At 40.1% G+C, this 22,609-nt stretch overlaps 1 protein-coding gene across 2 annotated transcripts in view; it reads left to right on the top strand.

The window, feature by feature from the left end:
* The first annotated feature begins 14,272 nt into the window (after positions 1–14,272).
* KIFAP3 (kinesin associated protein 3) overlaps positions 14,273–22,609 on the top strand; it is a 100,738-nt gene continuing 92,401 nt past the window's right edge. For both annotated transcript variants that reach the window (XM_016221445.2, XM_087827751.1), the window contains exons 1-2: positions 14,273–14,330; positions 20,457–20,588. In XM_016221445.2, the coding sequence (XP_016076931.1) occupies positions 14,299–14,330; positions 20,457–20,588 (164 nt within the window). In that variant the 5' untranslated portion in view covers positions 14,273–14,298. The remainder of the gene's footprint in view (positions 14,331–20,456; positions 20,589–22,609) is intronic.

Below are 22,609 nucleotides of genomic sequence, written 5' to 3'. Positions count from 1 at the left end.
TGAATGGGTGATAACTTTTTCTCTGCCCCTCCCCCCAGCTCTATTGAGGTGTAATTGACCAATAAAAATTACATATATTCAGGTATACAATGTGACGTTTTGATATTTGTATACATTGTGAAATGTTTCCTCTAACCTACTCATCTCAGTTACTTTTTTTTTTTTTTTGGTGAGAACAGTTAAGATCTAGTCTCTTTGCAAATTTGAAGTATACGATACACTGTTGTTAACTATAGTCACCCTGCTATACGCTAGCTCTCCCAAATTTATTCATCCTGTGTATCTGACACTGAAATGTTGCTTGTTCACTCCTCTGTTCAGAGGAGCCTGCTCACGCCCCTTGCAGGGCTCTGTTTCCAGGCTCTCTCCCACTTTTAGAGTGTGGCTTTGATCCTAAAGCTTATTAGGCAAAGAAAGGATAGAAGAGCAGAGGGAACAGCTTGTGCAAAGGCCCTCTAGCTTAGGCAAGAAGCAATCTGTGCTAAATTTTATAGATTGTGTCAAAGAATTCTGTCTTCATTCTCAAAACATAGAAAGCCATTTGGGGCATCTGAAGCAGAGGTAAAGAAGGGTGAGATCACCAGGTTTGCATTTTGAAAAGATTCTCCTATCTACAGTATGGAAAACAGATGGAAGGAGTAACATGATGAAAAGTTTGTGTACATAACCTTTGCCTCAGAGATGTTGCCAAAACGGAGGGCCTCTGTCACATTATGTGGAAGAAAGGCAAAATAATCACTTCTCAGTTTATTTACTCAAATGACATTTATTGTGCACCACCTATGTACTGATTCAGTACTGAGGCTAGATCAGTGACAAAGTAAAATCCTCTGCCCTCCTAGAGCTTCCGTGATAGACAAAATATAAAAGTAAATAGTATAAATGTATGATCAGGATAGTCCTCTTTGAGAAGGTGTGTTTTAAGCAAAAACTTGAAAGAAGGAAGGTGTGGCCTTACAGGTGTCTGGGCGAAGAGACTTCCTGGCCAAGGAGCAGTCAGTGCAAATTCACCCAGGTAGGACTTGCATGTGTGTGGGACAGCTGGGAGGCCACTGTGCCTAGAGCAGAGTGGACATGGTGGAGGGAAGCAGAGATGAGAACAGAGAGGTAACAGGACCCAGAGCGTACACCGTCTTGAAGGACATTAGCAGTGCTCTGAGTGAGATGAGGGTCATTGTAAGGTTGTGACTAGAGGAGTGTCATGATATGACTCCCTTTGTAAAAGGGTCACCCCCCTGCTGTGTCGAGAACGGACTGTGGAAGGCAAGAGGGGGAGCAAGGAAACCATGAGGGTCTCTGCAGTGAACCAGGTGAGAAATTATGATGGTTCAGACCATCATCACTGGACTTCCGAGTGGCAGCAGTGGCAGCTAGAAGACAAAAATAAGGGAAGATTTCCAAAAATCTGAGAAAAACTATTGTAATATTGAATTCTGATATACAGCCAAGCTATTGATTGTGAAGTATAGGAAGAATAATTACTTTTTTGACATGGACTAAGGCACCATTTCACAGGAAGATAGCAGAGAGTATGACACACCAAAATGTGAACCAAGAAGACATGGGATTGTTCATTCTAAATGAGACAAAACTCTTACAATTCTGTTTGAGTGAAGGATACAACGATCATGCCCTAGCTGGTTTTGCTTAGTGGTTAGAGCATCGGCCCACAGACTGAAGGGTCCTGGATTCTATTCTGCTAAAGGGCATGTACCTCAGTTGCAGGCTCGATCCCGGCCCAGTTGGGGCATGTGCAGTAAGCAACCAATCGATGTGTCTCTCTCACATCAATGTTTCTCTCTCTCTTTCTCTCTGTCTCTTCCACTCTCTATGAAAAGCAATGAGAAAAAAATATCCTCTGGTGAGGATTAGAAAAAGAAAGGAAGAAAATATTCATAACAAGTAAAGCTAACATAATGGGGGAAAATATTGTATACCCAATCTATCTCAAGATTAATAACAATTCTTCTTAATTCCGAAATTCCCTACTCCAAGCATCTTTCCTAACTTCTTACTATAAGTATTAACACTATGTTTGGAAGCAAAAATTTATCCAGTATGTAAACTTGAGAGTTAATGTCTACACAATAAATCTGATTTTCTTCAATGAAGGTACCTGCCTCTCACGAATGCTTATTGGTATATTGATTTGGTTGACAGTGCCTTAATTTTATGAAATCATTCATAGTACTCCCACAAGGAGTTGTGATAACTACACTCACATTTTAAGACCCTGAAAAAAAATTAAATGATTCAGAAATGATGTACTTCAGTCTACTCTGTGTTGTGAAACACTAATGAGAACTGGTCAAAGTAGTGGGCATTGATAGCATTTCATATATATATGTGTGTGTATACATGTTAAAATATAATCTGTGAAATAAATTAAAGTTGTGCTAGACTTCAACCGATTTGATTTTTATGATGGTGTGTAATACCGTACAGCTAAGACATCATCACGCTCAATTTAAATCTTCAGCACCATGGCCAGCATCTGTTTTGCTCATAAACTTTTGCATAGGCTAACAGTGAATAGCACAGGTAACATTTGATGTCAAAGTTTAGAAAACCCTTTGGTCAACCAATCAACCATCCATTTAATCCCTGGATTTTTTCTTCTTCCATCCACACTCTTGTTTGAATGATTAGCATCATCCTATGTTTATAGTAATACTATATGCAGTTCACTTTGTGTGTGTTACCTGCCATTGAGTTGGCTGCAACTCTGGGCAACCATATGAGTGAGTGATGCCCACAATGTCCTGTCCTCAACAACCCTGCTCAGCTCCTATAGACTCATGCCTACGGCTTCTTCTATGGATTCCACTTTACTAAACTATTAACATAGGTTAATGCAATCCTATAGCTTAAAAAGAAATATTTATTATAAATATGTAACTTTAGTGTCCAATAAATGCAAGTTTACCCTGACTTACTGACTTTACTTATTACAACAAGTCTCCATTGAGTAAAAGACAAACTGCTCTAAGTTTCTAGGAACTGAAATGGGCTGAGAAGTAAGAGACAAATGTGAGAAAGACACAATTATGTATCTCAAAACATCCACACTCTACTGGGTGATAAATACAAGAGTAAAGCAAGCTATACCACTGTAATACAGTCTACAATCTAAACAAAAGTGCTGGGGGAGCCTAGAAAAAGGAGAAATGCATTCTACCTTGAAAATCAGTAACTATTTTCCCAGGAGAGGTGGCATTGAAAAATGAGTCAGACTTTAAAAGGGAAATAAGCAAGAGAAGAGAAATCCAGAGGAAGCAGACTGCGTGAGCTAAGTTCCAATAATGAGAATACACAGTAATTTGGTGTTTCCAAAGCAGTCTTATATAGCTTGAAAAGAGAAGTTGTGGTGGATAGACTGACAAGGGAATGAGGTGGGAGATTGGAAATGTCCCCCAATGGCATGCTAACATCTAGAAATCCAATTAGTATGCTGAGGAGATTGTGTCCTTGTCAGGACAGGTGCCAGAGAGCTGTCTCTTTTTCTCTCTTTCCTTGTGCATACACCTTGAAAAGGCCATAGGAAAATGCAGTGAGGAGGTGGCTGTTTACGAGCCAGGAAGAGTGTCCTCACAAGGAGCTGACCCTGCCTGACCCTGACCCTGACCCGGCCCTTCAGAATGGTAAGAAAGTACATTTCTGTTTAAGCCACCCAGCCTCTGGTAGTTTGTTGTGAACATCCAAGCAGACTAATGCAGCTTGTAGGTAATAGAATGTGCTCAACTTCTCTGACTCCAAATTCCAAGCATTTCTTACAGTGCCAAGTATTTTTAAATCTAGTGATCTGGCTCGATAAGAAAAATGCACATGAAATAGAGAGGAAAAGACAACAAGTGATAAAATGGTCAACTAATTATTATGAAATGTAAAGAAGGGGTATTAGTGGAGATTCCATAGAGGATTTTAGGATTGGTACCACTTTAGCTAGATGGTAAGGTGATGGTTGGGTGGAAATGGTAGAGAAAATATAAAAAAGAGCAGAAATGAGTCTGCCAGTTTGGGCAGAAGGCACTTATATTTCACAGGAGAACTGGGATCTGAAGCACGATTAGTGAGGTAAGACGAGTTGTGGGCTTGAGATGATGGCAGAGTCTAAGGTGGGTCCAGCAGAAGTGCATCACTGTGGGAATCACCTCCACCTTGGGGCGGCAGTGGAGCTAGGGTTTCCCCTGGTAGGACAGAGCACCTTTACCTTAAAAACCAGGGGTACACTGATGCCTACCCCCCCGGAATTCAAGAGGCTCCTCTAGGACAAGAGTTTTACCAGAGGATACCTCACTAAAAAGGAGTGTTTAGCAACGATAGCCATGGCCCAGAGTGAGAGCACTCTTTAGGAATTAGGAAGCAGAAAGAGCTCTAGAGAGGTCAGGAGCCTATGACAGGGATGGGTGCCACCGTGTATTAAAATGTACCCAGGATTTGTTCTAATCAGGTGTGGTGAGGCTGGCAGATAAGGAGGTGGCTGCCATTGAAAAAACAGTTTATTACCTACAATTCCCAAGAAGAGGGGCACTCCACAGCTTGCAGGGCCCCACGGGGAAGCACTTGGGTAAAGGAAAAAAGGGAAACTGCAAGCCAGGGCCTTTACTGTGGAAAGGAATGAATGAGGCAGGGTAAGAACACCGTTAGTTTAGTATCAGATAGTTTGAATAATTTTGGCGGGCTCTGGGCTATAGGCATGGTCCCTGGCTTTCTGGTCCCTGACCCTGGGTGACATAGAGCAGGGAGACTATTGGCTTAGTGCGTGAGAGTTTGATAAAGAAAGTGATTGGAGGTATGAGCTTTGGTTGGTTGGTTTGCATATCAAAGGTGGGCTCATAAGCAAGTTTGCTATCTCTAGTAACTAGCTAACCCTGGGAGGGGCAGTCCCTCCCTGAGTCCTCAAGGTCCCCAAAATGACAAATATGGAAAATTTAAAAAATACGACTAATATACAAAATACTACCCAAAATGTGCAGGATGAAAGAGTAAACTGAAACAATAGGTAGAGTCAGGAGGCAATGTGAGCCTGATATCTGTGTCTTGAAACAGTTGATTTAGCCACTTGGATTCAAATAGATGATAGGTAGGTAGGTAGGTAGATGATGATAGATAGATGATTAGATAGATGATAGATAGATAGATAGATAGATAGATAGATAGATAGATAGATAGATAGATAGATAGATAGATGATAGATAGATAGATAGATAGATAGATAGATAGATAGATAGATAGATAGATAATAGATAGATAGATAGATGATAGATAGATAGATAGATAGATAGATAGATAGATAGATAGATAGATAGACAGACAGAGTGTTTTTTTCCCTTTTGTCTTAAAGGGGCATAGCATTCCCAGGCTAAGTTTGAGGACAGCCCATAGGTGGTCATGTAAATTTATGAATACATTCAAATAACTATTTTCAGAAATTTATGAAGTCATTTAGGCCTAAGCAGGGTGTCATACTTCACCAAATCATCCCTTTGTGGGTTGAAACAATGTGCTTCCAAATTTATAATTACATTCAGGTATTGACTTACTTAACTTTCGGTCTCTGGCCCAGTAACTTTTAATTCTGAACATATATTTAAAACAGACACAACTTTAAACCACATTTTATTAATGGGCTCTGTTTTCAATGAGTTTCTTTGTTTAAGTAATGCTACTTTGTGCTTGATTTGGTTAAAAGCTATGTAAAATCCCTTGAACCTCGAATGTAATATTATGTCTTAATGCCATTCTCATTTATGGAAATATATTGGAGGAGCTGAAATATTTATTCCCATTCTTTTTTTTCTGTTTGCCCCCCCCCAAAGAGAACCAAATATGCTTCTTTAAAGCAAAGTGACGATTTTTGATACAGATTTATTTAATTTTTTTTAATTACATAGAATAATCAAACATGAGCATTAATGAGAAACATATGTGAGGCTCCAAATATTCTGGAAATGAATGCAAAGCAGCATTCCAATCAACACGGGTCAGGTTTCCTGGCCTGTTTCTGCACATGCGAAATCAGAGAGCCAAGCTGTGAGCGTAGGTGTGTGACCGTTCATGCCTGAGGGTCTATCTGTGTGTGTTGTGAAAGGCCGGCTTCTGCTGCAGCTCCCAGCAGCCTAGAGAATCAATCTTTTACATGGAGCAAGACACGCTCCAGGATATTAACACTCTACCATTTCCAAGAGCCTCTGTTCACACCAGCTCCAGAGGAAACACCATGAAAGAAGGAGCCTCAAGCTGCTAAAAAGCACACAAAGCAACAAGGAGAAACAGTTCCAAATCTCATAAAAGTGGGAAAGGTTTCAAGAACAACTGCCCGTTTGTTCCGAGAGTGCCCACAGAGCGGGAGGGTAAATAAAACTCAGTACCTGTTAGATTTATGGGCAAATAATCATTATCTACTACGTGTCGATGAGTGAAGAATAATTTTATGCAAACCACAATAAGTAAATTCAAACAGTGCGAACTAAGCCTGCACAGTGAGAGCAGGAAGTTCAGGGAGGGGAGAAAAAATAAGGAAATGGCATTTTCTGTGTGGTGTATCACCAACCTGGGAAACCCATTATAGAGCCAAAAAACTGGAACAGGATTTTATAAAGGCGCTGGCTTGAAATAGAGCTATGCATCCCCTAGGACTTGTATGGTGATTTCATACCTTCAGCAAAACTCCGCTCCCCAAGATCTAATTACTAATTGGCCTTACGTAGAGGATTATGGAGAATTAGTAAATTGGAGTTTTTACATGACAAGTGTACAGTACAAATTCTTTGGGGGCCTTCATGGCACATTCAATTTTTGAATGAATCGGTTTCTGTCAAGTATCAGGAGCCAAGCACCCTACCCAATGAAGCTTGGGATTTTATGGACTTGTGTCTCAGAATGTATAGCTTTCTAATCAAAATAGTGCTTTTATAAGATTTTTCAAAAGCAGGACGTTTGATTTTGGCCTAGTTTAAAATCTCTTTAAATTGGGTGGGTTTCAAATTGGAAAGCGAAACCAGGGTTTTCAGGTTCAGGTTTCACTTACTCCGTATCAACGGCGGCTCCCCGGGTGGCAGTGGGAGAGGAAAGGAGGCTGTAAAGGGCTATATAGGGCCCGTAAGTAGATTCATTAAAGTAGGACACCGATTTACTGGGTTCCATCTGAAAAGCATGCGCGTATTAAAACACTGAGGAAAATGTTCTCAGAGCAAGACGAGTGTAGGTTTTAGTGAAACTAATTTTGTTTAAATGGTTTTGCTGAATTCAAAACTTCAATGACTTCACACTTTGGCATAGTAGCATAGCATAATTAAATGAGTTTGCTGAAGCTTTGAAATCAGAAACAAGTGGGTTTAAGTCCAGGCTCTGGAGGAAATGAGGGAGAATCAGAGAAAGGAAAGAAGGGACAACGGCGGGGGGGGGGGGGGGGGGGGGGAAGAGGGTGCATTAAAGAATTTCTCTGTGCCGGGCATGTATCAAGGTGCTTTCATGTATATCTATCTACTGCTGCTAGCTGTGTGATTTGGAGCAAATAACTTTACCTCCTTGGGCCTCAGGTATCCCAGGTTGGTGATACACCACACAATACTCTCTCTATAAATATATATAACTATATACATACACACACACACACACATATATATATACACACATATATACAACTATCATGGGATTCTAGGAAGATGGTGGTGGCAATATAGCTTTTGGGTCCTCTAAAATCACAGCATTAAGTAGACAGTACCAAAAAAAATTAAAACTTAAAAAAAGTTTAAGTAAAAAGATAGCACCTAGATAGAGGGCAAAAACAAAAACCCAAAAAAACTGGGCAGCAAGGTACAACAGAAATCTCAAAATACACAAGCAGGTAGAGACAAATTCTGAATAGCCACAGACTGTTATCAGCATCTGTGAGGGAAAAAGCAGAGGGAATAGCAATGATTCTAAAAAGCACCCAGCTAATAACCTGAACAGTCCAGCAGGTAGATTTGAGAACAGTGGCTGAATCTGAGAAAGGTATTGTTCACCCCAGCAGTATGTGAATATAAAGTACCTGCTGTCAGCTCTAATAGGGCGAAGCAGCCTACTGCCTAGGAACCCTCAAACCTGACCCATCAGAACAGGGCCCCATCATTTAGCAAGAAAAAGACGATAGAGGTCAAGGAAAGAAGACACAAATAAAAGTGGGGAAAGGGAACAGAACTAGGAAGTCTCAGAAAACAAGATGCTATATTTTTAACATTGTAGGCAAACAGCAGAAGAGGAATGTCTGTGAAGTTAGAAATGCTGCTGTTAATACTGGAGTTAAATCGCAGTTCTTGAGTTTGGCTGAGAACGAATCCAGAGCCAAGAACTCTAACTCAAGAAGCTTATTTAGAAAGTCACAGAAGTAAAAGAAGTGAGCCAGCTGGGCCGCATGGACTCAAGAAACAAGTTACAGAAGCAAAAGAAGGGCCTTGGAGCTCAGGAGAAAGAAAACAAAGGTAGGTGCCTAGGAAGGCGCAGGCTTGCTCTAGAGAGTGGGTGCACTGAGTCCCTTATCTTAAGAGTTTTTGTCTGTTTTTTAAAGGCAGGAATTCTATGGGAGGTCTCAGGAGAGGATCACAATAGAATACTCATCAGCTTTCCAGGTGTGCCCCCTCGGGGTCTTGGTCTCTATTGATTGGTCAGTGCTAGGGTGGCAGGTTATTGGTCATTGCACCTGGTCCTGATGTCAGCCATGGCATCGCTTTGTTTGGTTTCGTTGTTTTTCTGGGCCTGGAGCTGAAACACAACTGAGGCTGTTATCTCTAGTTTGACCGAAACTCTGTCACTGTCGTTAACAGACCCGAGGCTTTGTTCCTAAGATAATTTGATGTTGATCAGAACCTCATTGTCCTGAGGGCTTAATGCTTAAGGTAGTGGTCATGCAAGGGCTTGTATTCGAGTCGTACAAAGCTATTCTCCAGCTGCCTTGTTCCTCCTCTAAGGAGTTCTAAGCCGCATGGCTAATGACATGCTAAGGGAGGAAAGGTCACCCTGGAGGTGAGGTCCTAGCCTTTAACAGTTGTTTTCTCTAGTTTTGCCCATTGCTAGGCACCTGGGACTTTCCACCCTGGTGACATTCCATACCTGGCCTATTGTCCCTGCTCTGCTCATGCTCACTGCCTACTCGATCACTGCTACACTCTAAACATTCAGGAGAGCTGATTTCATAAAAAATTAACAACAAAAAATGTATCGAGGTCAAATCCCATATAATCACAATGAAGTCACACCAGAAAGACATGAAAGAGATCAAAACTGTAACTTATCCTGAGAGAACCCAAACTATATTAATGATAAAAAACATGAAATAATAATGTAAATCCGAAGAAAAGTCAGAAACAAGCCAATACAAAGAGCTTTCAATGGCCTGCTTTGCTTTTTCTTTGCTCTGAGTAAATCGACCTGCAAAATGAAAGAGTAGTGTGTCCCTTTAGTTTATATTTGACTTTCCAGTTCAGCCTTTTCATGTTTGTTCAACTTTAATGATATTATAAACGCAAATGTACTGGCAAGAGAGTAACCTTGGAATCAATCCTAGCCCAACATCTCAAGGTCTAAAAACAAAAGGTATTCTGGGAGCCATGAAGATATTTAATACGGTAAAATAAAACCAATCTCGCTAAAAACGTTTAAGCTGTTAATGCTTCCTGAGCTCGGGTGGAGGAATTTTCACCAGCAAGTCCTCTTGGTTACAGTGGAGATTATTTGGTAGGGTCCAGTCAAGAGGACATTCAAAGGAAAGTGCACATACCTGAACAAAACAAATGTAGTAAATGGACAGTCAGCATTTTGTGCACCTTGTTTGGTTTTGGTGATGGCGTTCTAGCACCTTTTATTCAGAGCAATGTTGACATCCTCTCAATTGACCCATTTGGAAAGAAAAAGAAGTTCATATGCCAGTGAAGGGGAGAGGCAGGAAGAGGTGCCTTTTATGAACAGAGTGGCCGGGGGTCCCCACCTTATTTTTCGCCTCTCCCTCTTAAAAAAAAAAATGGCACTGTGGGCATGGTATTGAAGTGCAAATGAAAACTAAATGAATTTTAAATGTTTTGTCACTAACACACACAGGGAAGATTCTGACCTTATTTCGGCCATTTATAAGGGCCTTTGATATACAGCTAGTTCCTCTCCTGATATAGTAATGACTGTGTTGAAAAGACATGGGCTTGGCAGGAAATTTCCAAAATCAGAAATAATTCTGCTTCCAATATGCAGTTATTTTTATGACGTAAGTGCTGTCTACACACACACACACACACACACACACACATACCAAAAAAAGGAAGGAGGGAGGAAGAAGGAAGAGATGGGTGGGGAAGAGGAAGGAAAGGAAAATAAAAGTTAAAAATGTTAAAGTCAAATAACATATGATTTCATTTCTGCCTCATTAAGGGCTGGGATTATCTCACCCATTGGAACATAATATGTTTCGACCCTGGGAGCACCAATTCATTTCCCACCCACCTTGACAGTTCTTTCTCTGACTGGCGTTGCTAGGAGGCGGTCTGGAATGCAGGCCAGTTCCGGTTCTGCCTTTTATGACGCAGAGGGATGTCACACACTCAGGTTATGGCACTATCTTTCTTCAGGAGGTGAAGAGGAGAGACGTTCCTTGGGGACCAAATAGCTTTCAGTTCATTCCAGCAGAGGTGTGTATGGCAGCTGTTGCTCTGTGCTTTCCAGCTCTAAAAATTTTCTAATTCTGCTACTAAGACTTCAGGAGGGAACACTTCATTGTTAATTTGGCCATTGCCTGACCTGATCCCATCTAGACTACTTCTTTAGCTCTGAATTGTGCCTGGAACACACAATATGCACTAAAAAAAAAAAAAAAAAAAAAAAAAAAAGTATGTTGAACAAGAGATTAGATTTACTTAATATCTCTAACTCAAATAGAAATGAAACTTCCATCATTGTGAAAGTTTATGTAATTGAAGGAATAAATTGAAAAGAGATGGTGTGGCATCTTCTTTATAAGAACAAAATCAATAAGTAAGCAGTTTAAAGTAACAAAAGAATACTTGACTTGGGATATAGATTTGGGAATATGAGTGAGACGCTTGGAGTAACCCAGTGATGTCATAATTGGCTTATATTAGTTGAAAATAGAGGTTATGACCATCAAGAAGAGGTGGTATTTTATTTTAAAGGGTCCTTTTCACTGAAATCTCCTTTGCATTAGGCTATGCAACAAGAGGTCAAATTAATTTGGAAAGTGAGAAGATGAGTGCATTAATAGCCAATGGATGTGGGCTGTTTGGACCACATTGGCCATTTGATGACATCCCAAAGGCAGTCACAAGGTAAGAAAGGACTTCCTATGGCCTTTTGAAGCAAATCGGGATTAACATTTCAAAGCAATGTATTTGGAGAATAAAAAATGTAATTCTTACACCTCTGTTCTATGTTGGTGTGTGGATAAAATATAGAACAATCAATATTGCTAAAAGTAATAAATTTCAACGTATAATTTTCCTGTATTAAAACACTTCCATGGCTCCTGATGTCTGAAGAAAATATCCAAATATCACATTTTCTTATACCAGGCCCCCCACAGTTTTGCTCCTCCTGGCTTTTCCAAACTTATTTTTCGCTGCCCTCCCACTTGAACCTAATTCTCTAACCATCTCAACTAAGTACACAATGGTGTTACGTGCATGTGTGTCTTTGTATATATTATTGCCTCTCCCTGGAACATCACTATTATGCTCTCTGCTAAGCCGATTATTCATCCTCTGTGAGCCCTTCTCTGAGCCTCTCTGCCATGATAAGTGGATTATTTCCTCCTTTGTGCCGGTGTTGGACTTGCTTCTTGCCACTATTATTACAGTCATCAATACGTTTGTTATTTGTTTACATACCTGGTGACTTTGTGTTCCTTGAAAGCTGTCATGGCATCTGATATAGCAACAGGTACCAATTATTAGCTTTACTACATGCCAAGCACTGTGATTGGAAATGTAATTGGAAATCCGTAACTTTATACCATTTGAATCACTTACTGGAGAAGATAGAGCTATAAAAAATCATGTCCGTAAAGTACAGTAAGTACATAGGAGAACAGACAAGGCACTTGAAGTGTGGAGCTTAGGGAAAGCTTCCAAGGGGAACAGAGTTTTGCAGAAGGAGCAAGCTGCAGAATCAATTCCCAAGGCAGTGCAGCCTGAATCCTATAGCTCCAAAGCCCTCCGGGAACCATCCTCGGAATGTGGATGTATTGCTGGGGTGATCTGTATTTAAATGATTCTGTCATCGGTGGATCTATGGAACTTCGTATTCCTTCTCTCCCCGAGTTAAATTATAAGACCATGAGGCAGTAACCGCTTTTTCTCAATACATTTAAACTACTCACTGCTGCTATCAGCATTCAAAATAAAAGTTGACAAAGTTAAGGATGAAGTTGACATAATAACCTCTGGCATTTTCGTGTAATTTTACAGTCTACAAGACTCTCACAAAATATTAACTCGTTTTCTCCTAACCTCAATTTTTTACAGTGGTTATTTATTCCAATTTTTCTGAATGAAGACACAGAGAGCTTGATTGACTTGTCCAGAGTTATATGATTAAGATATGGTTTTCAAACACCTAGTTGATAACAATTACTAGCATTTAAGTGATAATCACCCTGGTATAAATTTATATAACCCTGTCATTTAACACTACAGTAACTCTAAGACCTATGAACTATTATCATTCTTATTTTATAGATGAGAAAACTGAGGATTATACTGTTTACCTTGCTCAGGGTCAGAGAGTAAATAAATAGCGCATTGGGTACTCTTGTAAAAATTTACATCAGTTTTAAGAATGAATATTTGGGAATAAACATAAAACAGGAAGGCCAGTTAGGAAAGAACTGCAGTATTCCAAGTAAGATGTGGTTAGACTAGCAGGTAGAAGTGGAAATGGAGAAAAAGAGCTGGATTGCAGGGATATTTTAATGGTAGAATTTTGTAATAGTTTAATTAGAGGCATGATGCAGGGGAAGATGTCAGAGTTAGCTCCAATTACTCTTCCCTGGAAAACTGAAAGAATGGCTGCAACACTGACATAAATAGTGCTGCTGCTGGGAATGGACAGGCAGATAAAAATAATATCTCTTAGCAGGTATGGACTATGTCTCTATATTTAATATTCCATGTAGGGCACTGCAGTAACACTGCATTTGAAAAAGGCAGTGGAATAACTATGTAAACATGGCCCTAGGTGACTGAAAATATAGAACTAGAAGAGCCACAGGATTACTGCTGAGGAGAGGAAGTGGAGGTGCCTGCTTTGTATCCCTAGAGCCTGCTTTGGTGTTGGGCACAAAGCTGGCCCTCAATAGTTATTGACTAATAAATGAACGTGAGTCATTTGCATAGATGTGACAGCTGAGCCCAAGGGATTAGGCGTAAAAGCAGATGACACTTGCTAAGGTTCAAGGACATCCCTTCTTCCCTATGGCCTGCACTGCCAACAGTGGCCTGCCTTAAAAGAAACAATTCCAGAAGTGCCTTGATTTAGGGGTAATTACTGGAGGACGTGGAGTTTCACGAGCTGTTTTTGTGTGGGGGTGGTCGTGGGGGTTCATTCTAGATCTAGGGTACCAAAGTGGAATGTAAAGATATGGCGCCGAATCAAAGCTGCCACTAACTGTATTCATTCTGCACAAGGGTCAGACTGTCCGCACTAGTTAGAGCTTCTCGGGGCAGTTTCTTTTCCACAGTGTCGCCCCAAAATAAAAAACCTCACTTGACAGGTTATTAGCTGAGGGCTGGACTGCTCTGTAGCATTCTCTAAAGGAAAGGTTAAGGGGCTCCCTTTCCCTCTTTTCAGGCTGAGGACCTGAAATTCTAAATTTGGGTGACTGGGATGATTCTTCCCAACTCCCATCCCCAAGGGGGCGGTGACCAGGCGGCCACGCCTGAACCACCGCCGCCCGCGTCCGCAGCAGGAGCCGCCAGGCTCCGCGGCACCGTGCGTCAGATTAGTCCCAGGGTCCAGCGCCTCTTACTGAGCCTGCGCACCGTGGCGCCGCCGAGCGGGCGCATGCGCCTTGAGGCGGGGCTGGCTGCGGCGTCTCGGAGCGGGTCTGGGCGGCTCCAGTGTTTTGGGGCCTGGGAGCTGTGGGAGGAGCCGGCGGCCTCACCGTGGTAACTGCATCCCCGCCCGGGCTCCTCCTTGCAGGCCTCGGGCCTGTCATCGCCTTTGGGGGTCCGGGGACTTTGGCCACCGTTTCCGGAAATAGCCCCGCCGGCCTCTTTCAGACACCCCCATTCTCCCCACGTCGTCGCCGCCGCCGCCATGCAGGGGGAGGACGCGAGATACCTCAAAAGGTGACTCCCCAAGGCGCAGCCCCGCCCTCCTGGCCGCGGGCCCTGACGATATCCTTAGAGGTTCTTGGGGTTGGCCTTGAGGTGTCACTGGGCAAAGCTAGAAGCTCAGGAGAGGGGTGGGCGCCGGAGACGTCACGGAAAGGGAAGGGGAAGGTGCGAGGGGTCCTGAGGCTCTGCAGCGCCCACCTGACTCGGCGCGGCCCGGGCAGCGCGCTCGGCGGCTCCCGGCGGCGCCGCCTGGTTCTGGCGGCGAGAGGGGGGCGGAGGAAACCCCGCGTCCCCCTTCCCCTTTCCCGTTCCCACTCCGCATTCCCCCTAATGGAGCAATCCCGTGGGGCCTGGGAATGAAGTCTGGCGCCTCTGCTCTCTATCTGCAGTTTGGGGTTCACTGCCCTGGGGTTCTCGAATGATGAAGGGGAAAGAATCGACGGCTTTTAATTTACGGGAGGCTGGGCTGAGATGTTGCTTTCCAGTCTTTCTCCTTTCCTCATCAGTTTCACCCATTTGACTGCCGTGTGTACAGGATCATTTTTTGTAGGATCGTAATTATCAAAAGGTTTGTCCAGGAGCTTGATGTGGAACAGGCTGTAATTTTCGTTTAAAAATATTTTTAGTATCAGTGACTCTTTAAAGAAAACTGTAAATCTGTCGCGATTATTGGTTTGACTGCTGTCAAAGATCAGATCATCCCTGATGAAAAAGATACCTCTCAGTGGACCAGGAGTTAGCAGCGATCCAACAGAAAAAAAACAAAATTAGGACGCTCCATTTTTAAAATCCCTGTTCTGATTGAGTAGATACCTTGGGAAAGTCACATGTATTCTTTTGGACGCAGTTTCCTTATCTAAAAACGGAAAACCAGGCAAATATTACCTTGTGAGAGGACCAAATGTGAAAATACTTTTAGGAGATAAAGCATGCATGTAAGGTGGTAGTATCATTTATTATAAGTCATAATATACTTTCACTGAATTTATTTACCCTGGCTTGGCAGAGCCCAGATCATTACAGAAAGATCTTCTCATCTTTAATAGACTCTTAAAAGGGATTCAGCCAGACTGTCAACCAACTGCACTGTCTTTGCAGGACTAGGCGTCTATTGCCTGTCCTCATTTTGCATAAATATATCTGAAACTGTCAAATAACCAGGCTTCATTAGTAACATTTTTAAAAAGAATACGTAGTCATAACAAGTGTATATTCAGTATTTATTTCCTCACTGAGTTTTGCTTACATTCATCTTTTCGATATTTTTGATTGTCAATTTTGTGACAGAAGAAAATAAATTTTTTCTTTCAACTTTAAGATTATTCTAGAGCAAAGAGCCACTGTTACAACATTCACGTGCTTTCATGTAATATAGTTATGCCAGAAGGTAGTTTTTCTTAGGCTTCTTGTACCTATTTGGACCCTTAGGCAGACTATGACTTACAACTATTAACCTATTGCTTACTTTTAAAGCCGTATTATCTAGAGTTCAAAAAATAAAACCAAATGAGTCACTGTCATGTTTGAAGTAAAATAAGGTCAGAATCTGGAAAGGTTGAAATATACACTTCTCAATTTTGTCTAATTTTGACAATGTAGATAAAAAGTCTGGATGACCTGCTTTCAGATTAGAAATATGCAGCTGACTGACATATAGTCATACCAAACTGACAGTGTATGATGTCTGACAGAACCTCCCATTTTAATTATTGTTTCTTTGATGGTTACATGTATTCCTTTTGTAATTTTTTTACTTTTATATTTTGTTTTTAGCAAGACAGCAGTATGTTTTCAGTCTAATGGATTCACTCTAATTAACTTCAGTGATTTCATTGTAGCTATCACTAATGAAGCTCTTGTCTTTATGTATACATGTGTAATAGATTATAGAAGCAAAAATTGGGTTTCATTTTTTGTTCTGCTACCAGTTAGTATTTTGATTCTATAGCACTTAATAAATACTCACCACATACCTAGTGTATGCCTAGCATTGTTTTGGTCACTTGTGATTTTTTTATTTTTTCCTCCACTTAAAACTCTGATGCCTTTCCATTGCTCTTAGAGTTAGAGCACCTACCTTTTCAGCTTCTTCTCTCTGCTCCCATCCCTCCCCCAATAATTCCATACTTCTGCCTTACAGAAATAACTTCTTTTAGATGCCTATGTGTTTTAGTGTTAGGTTCTAAATGTCCTTCCCATTGTCTGGAACTTGCCTTGTTTACGTAGTTAACTCCTCATCTTTCCTGTTTTAGCTTAAACATCACTTTTTCCAAAAAGCCTTTCTTGAGCCACCCTTTCTCACCCCAAATTCTGGGTCAGCTATGCCTCCAGGGTTCCCATGATATATATCTAATACCTTTTCTTTACCCACTTACTACTTTACTGTTACTGTTTTTCCTGCTTATCTATAAGCTGCAGAAGGGTAAGGTACTATGTATCTTACTTACATTGTATCCCCAGCACCCAGCACAGTGCCTGGAATATAAGTACTCAACTAGTTATTCAATGAAGTGAGAATAGACTACAAAGAAAAATGGGCTAAATCATATAGGACTTATGATCTGTAGTAAAGAGTTGAGACTTATAAAAGCAATGGGTAACCATGGAAGGATTTTTAAAGTGAATGACATTCATTCATTCATTCATCCAGTAGTTATTTGAAATCCTACCATGTAAAAGTCACTCAGCCAGGTGATAAAAAGTATTAGATGAATGAGACACTTTCCCTGCCTTTGTGGTGCTTATAATGTAGCAAAGAATACAGACTTTGAACAGTGTATTATCAGAAGTAATTATTTTATTGTATTTATGATGTGATACAAGTATATGATAAGTTTGTGGCTTGTGTAAAGCTTTTTTCACACAGTATAATTTTTCAGCATTCATTCATGTTTTAGCATTCATCCCTACACTACTTCATTCCTTGTAATAGCTGAATAATAACCCATCTTACAGATATGGCATATTTTGTTTGTTCATTCATCTGTTGATGGACATTTAGGCTGTTTCCATCTATTGACTACTATGAACAAAGCTATGAACATTCGGTACTATTTTTTGTTTAAACATCTGTTTTCACTCTTTCGGTGTATTTTCAGTTGTTGCTGGGTCATATGCTAATTATATGTTTAACTTATTGCAGAACCACTGAACTGTTTTCCACAGTAGCTGCACCATTTTGCTTTCTTACCAGCAATGTATGAGGGTTCCAATTTCTTCACATCCTTGCTAACATTCATTTTTTTAAAATTATGACTATTCCAGTGGATGTGAAGTGATATCTTACTGTGGTTTAGATTTACATTTCCCTAGTTACTACTGACATTGAGTATCTTTTCATATGTTTCTTGGCCTTTGTCTGCCTTCTTTGGAGAAAAGAGTTCTTTATATTTTCTGGAAATTGGACCTCTATCATATCAATGATTTGCAAATATTTTGTCCCACTCTGTGGGTTGTGTTTTCACTCTCGTCATAGTGACCTTTCATATGCAAAAGTTTTAAATTTATATTTTCTTTAGTTGCTTTTGCTCTTTTAAAAAGCTTTACACGGCCCGGCTGGGCGTGGCTCAGTGGTTAAGCGTCGACCTAGGATCCAGGCGATCAGGGTTCGGTTCCCGGTCAGGGCACATGCCCAGGTTGTGGGCTGCAGCCGATCAGTGACTCTCATCATTGATGTTTCTGTCTCTCTCTCTCCCTCTCCTTTCCTCTCTCTGAAATCAATAAAGATATATTTAAAAATAAAAAAAATAAAATATAAAAAATAAAAAGCTTTACACGATCATTGATTTTAAAATTCCACTCCCTCCCTCCCCTTTGTCAACCAACTCGTTCTGTATATCTGTGGGGTCTGTTTCTGTTTTGTTTATTCATTTGTTTTGTATTTTTAGATTTTTATTTCAGAATAACATTCCTTTGTATATATGTGCCACATCTTCTTTACCCATTCATCTGTTGATGGAAACCTAGGTTGCTTCCATGTCTTGGCTATTGTACACAATGCTGCAATGAACATAAGGGTGTGCATGCATCTAGTGTTTTTGTTTCCTTCAGATAAATATCCAGAAGTGGAATTGCTGGATCATGCAGCGGTTCTATTTTTAAGTTTTTGAGAAATCGCCATACTGTTTTCCACAGTAGCTGCACTAGTTTACAGTCCCACCAACAGCGTATGAGGGTTCCCTTTTCTGCATTCTTGTAAGCACTTGTTATTTGTTTATAGCCATTCTGACAGGTGTGAGGTGATATCTCATTGTGGTTTTGATTTGCATTTCCCTGATGGTTAGTGATATTGAGCATCTTTTCATGTGTCTGTTGGCCATCTGTATGTCTTCTTTGGAGAAATGTCTATTCCAGTCCTCTGCCCATTTTTTAAATTGGATTGTTTGGTTTTTGGTGTTCCTTATATATTTTGGATATTAACCTCTTGTCAGATTATCATTTGTGAATGTCTTCTCCCATTTAGTAGGTTGTCTTTTCATTTTATTGATAGTTTCCTTCACTGTACAAAACTTTAGTTTAATGTAGTCCCATTTGTTTATTTTATATTTTTTGTTTCCCTTGCCCAAGGAGTCATATCCAAAAAGATACTGCTAAGAGCGATGTTGAAGAGTTTAATGCCTGTGTTTTCTTCTAGGAGTTTTTGTGCCTGTATCATTCTGTTCTGATTATTGTAGCTTTGTAGTATAGTTTGATATCAGGGAGCATGGTGCCACCCACTTTGTTCTTTCTCAAGATTTCTTTGGCTCTTTGGGGTCTTTGTGCTTCTATATAAATTTTAGAATTATTTGCTCTAATTCTGAGAAGCATGCCATTGGTATTTTAATAGGAATTGCTCTGAGTCTGTATATTGCTTTAGGTAGTAAGGACATGTTAACAATATTAATCCTAATAAATGAGGAAAGTATAGCCTTCCATTTATTTGTGTCTTCTTCAGTTCTTCAGTGTCTTACAGTTTACAGGTTTTTCACCTCTTTGGTTAAATTTATTCCTAGGTATTTTATGCTTTTTGATGTAATTGTAAATGGGATTGTTTTTTTAACTTCTCCTTCTGATCATTCATTACTGGCATATGGAAACACAATGGATTTCTGTATATTGTTTCTGTATCCTGCAATTTTACTAATTAATTTCTTAGTTCTAATAGTTTTTTGTGTTTTTTGGGGGGTCTTTAGGGTTTAGTTGCTTTTGATGTCATTATTTAATAGATTCAGTGACATGGAAGCATAGTTGAGACTGACGAAATGTCAGAGGGATGGAGGGGGGCAGGGGGGATGGAGGGGGAGAGAGTAACCAAAGAATTTATATGCATATATGCACAACCCAAGGACATGGACAATGGTGGGGAGAGTGACTGGAGAGGGGGAAGGAACGGGGGGGGGCGGGGCATTGGGGAGAAAAAGGGACATCTGTAATACTTTAAACAAAAATAAAAATTAAATTTAAAAAAAAAAAAAAAAGAAACTATTCCCAAATCCAAAGTCAAGAAGTTTTGCCCCTATGTTTTCTTTTAAGAGTTTTTTAGGTTTAGCCTTTATTTTTTAAATTTATTTATTTATTTTTAGGTGTAGCCTTTAAAATTATTTGATTCATTTTGAGTTAATTATATGGTGTGCAGTAAGGGCCCAATTTCATTATTTTACACATCCAGTGTCTCAGCACATTTGTTAAAAAGATTGTTCTTTCCCCCAGTAAAAGGTCTTGCCACCTTTGTTGACCATATATGTAGGTGTTTATTCCTGGGCTGAGTTCTCTTCCATTGATCTATGTGTCTATCTTTCTGCTAGTACTTCACTGTTTTGATTACTGTAGCCTTGTAGTACATTTTGAAATTGGAAAATGTGAGTCTTACAATTTTGTTGTTCTTTTTACAAGATTGTTTTGGCTACTCAGAGTCCCCTGTGTTTCCACATGAATTTTATTATCTCTTTTCCATTTCTGTAAAAAAGGTTTTGAGAATTTGATATGGGTTATATTGAATCTGTAGATCACTTTGGGGAATGTTGCCATTTTAACTGTAAATCCAATTTAAATGCATATGTTAATCCAGCCCACATGTTTTTGGAACTAGAACCTAGATAAAGACCATAGCATTTTATGAGTTTTTGATCCATCTATGCCTGTTTTTATTTTACATTGCAGGAAAGTTAAAGGAGGAAATATTGATGTACATCCATCAGAAAAAGCACTCGTCGTTCAATATGAAGTGGAAGCTACCATTCTTGGAGAAATGGGGGATCCCATGTTGGGAGAACGAAAAGAATGCCAAAAAATGTAAGTTTTCTTTACCCGTATGCATTTTGAAAGTTGTGAACCTTATACAAATTTTATAGAAATCTGAAATTATTTAAATCTGCACAAATGGCAAATGTTTATGGCATACTTCATTTTAGTGAAGCAGAGACAACATTAAACTATAGATACAGATATATTTATTTCAGGGAAGATCATGTCTATGTAAGCTTAATAGGAACCTACTGAAAAACACGTGTTCTGATTTACCCCATTTGTAAACACATATAATAGAATATAAGCTAAAATTTGTGAAATCCATTTTAAAAGTTATGTTTATGTGGGAATTTTTAGCTTAATTTAGGAAATTTGTATTTTGGGGGATCCTCCTTTTTTTTTTTTTTTTTAATGTGGGAATCCTCTTTTCTTCCTTCTTCCCTGGAATTGCAGAAAGTGGTATGATTTCCAAAATTCCCAACTGGGGCATGCACCTTGCATTCATCCCTGAAAAACCTGGCCCTCTAGAAGATCCCAGTAAGACAGGCATTTTCTGACACAATGAATTGAGCTTATGTCTCCCAATACCCTACACACTGTCCTTTCTTCATTTGTAATACTTTGAGGAGCACCTTGGGAACTGGCCTCTTTCATTAGTCTGCAGTTGTGCTGGTAATGATCTCGCCTTCCTTCCATAGTTGTCTGGAAGTAAAAGAAGTCTGAGATTACCTAACACTCTCTCCCAGCCTTCTTCCCACCATAAAAAGTTTGGTTTGGGAAGTAGTTAAAAAGAATTTTAGTGTGTTTCGGTGGTATTAAGTGTATTCAGACTGCTAGGAGTGCATGTGATAGTATTTAGCACACTGAGAAGCACTGAATTTTATTCTGTATAGCAGTGGTTCTCAACTGGTTCTGATCCGCCCTGTCCACCCTCCCCAAGGTGACATTTGGCAATACCTGAAGACATTTTTGGTTGTCAAAGCTAGAGCAGTGCTAAGGGAATTTAATGGAAAGAGACCAGGGTGCTACTGAGGATCCCACAATGCACAGGGTAGCCACCTACAAACAAAGAAGTATTTGGCCCAAAATTTTAATAGTGCTGCAATTGGGAAACTTTGGTGTATAGCAGCCCAAAAGAGCAGCTGCCTAGTATCTATTAATATCCCTAATTTGTCTTCTTCTTGGGTGAGGAGACTAAATCACACAGATAATTCATTAAAAATAACTGAGTCTTCGGATAATTTGCTAGATTGAAGAGAAATACACTCGTATGCACACATACACGGTAGATCCTAACTCACATGCTCACATATTTTTGTGTTTTCTCACACCTTCTCTCTTCCATTTGTGTGTTTGTAATTGCTGCCTGAGTTTTGAACATTTTGAAAATGTGAAAAATTTCTTGACAACTTATTAATTTGACTGCCAAATAGAAGCCAGCAGAGCAAGGTCTTTGCCTTTAGAACCTCCTACATCTACATTTCATGAGAGAAATATAGATTTTAGTTCTTGAGAATGCAGTCAGCAACCTTATTTAACTAGAGTTAAATGAGAATGCTGTTAGTGTTTGAAAACCTGAAATCTTTCTAGACAAGGAATGCATTTACTAGAGCATCAGCGAGCTAGAAAAAGTTACTACCTACTGTGGCTGCAGTAAGTGGATTTAAACATCCATAAGGGAAAAACCCAAGGACCACAATTTTGGGACACTCCGTCCTGGCTGCACACGATCTGGAGAGCAATCATGTTGTGGGACCAAAAGCAGAATGTGGCCTGTTGATAGCTCAAGAGGTTTTATCAATGGCAGCAGCTGGGTTGGGGGTTGGGGTGTTTGGAGGGGACACTCATATAGGTTGAGAGAGGTATAAAGTGAAACTGTCATTAAATTTGGGTAGTCAGTCGGGAGTGAGGGGGTGGGGGGGAGAGATTAACCAAAGAATTTATATGAATACATGCATAACCCATGGGCACAGACAATAGTGTGGCGAAGGTCTGGAGTGCGGGGTGAGGTGGGGTGGAAGGGGGCAATGGAGGGGAAAAGGGGGACATCTGTAATACTTTCAACA

The sequence above is a fragment of the Miniopterus natalensis genome, chromosome 19 (assembly GCF_054644295.1).
Source record: "Miniopterus natalensis isolate mMinNat1 chromosome 19, mMinNat1.hap1, whole genome shotgun sequence".
Classification (NCBI taxonomy): domain Eukaryota; kingdom Metazoa; phylum Chordata; class Mammalia; order Chiroptera; family Miniopteridae; genus Miniopterus; species Miniopterus natalensis.
This window is presented reverse-complemented; position numbering and strand designations above follow the sequence as displayed.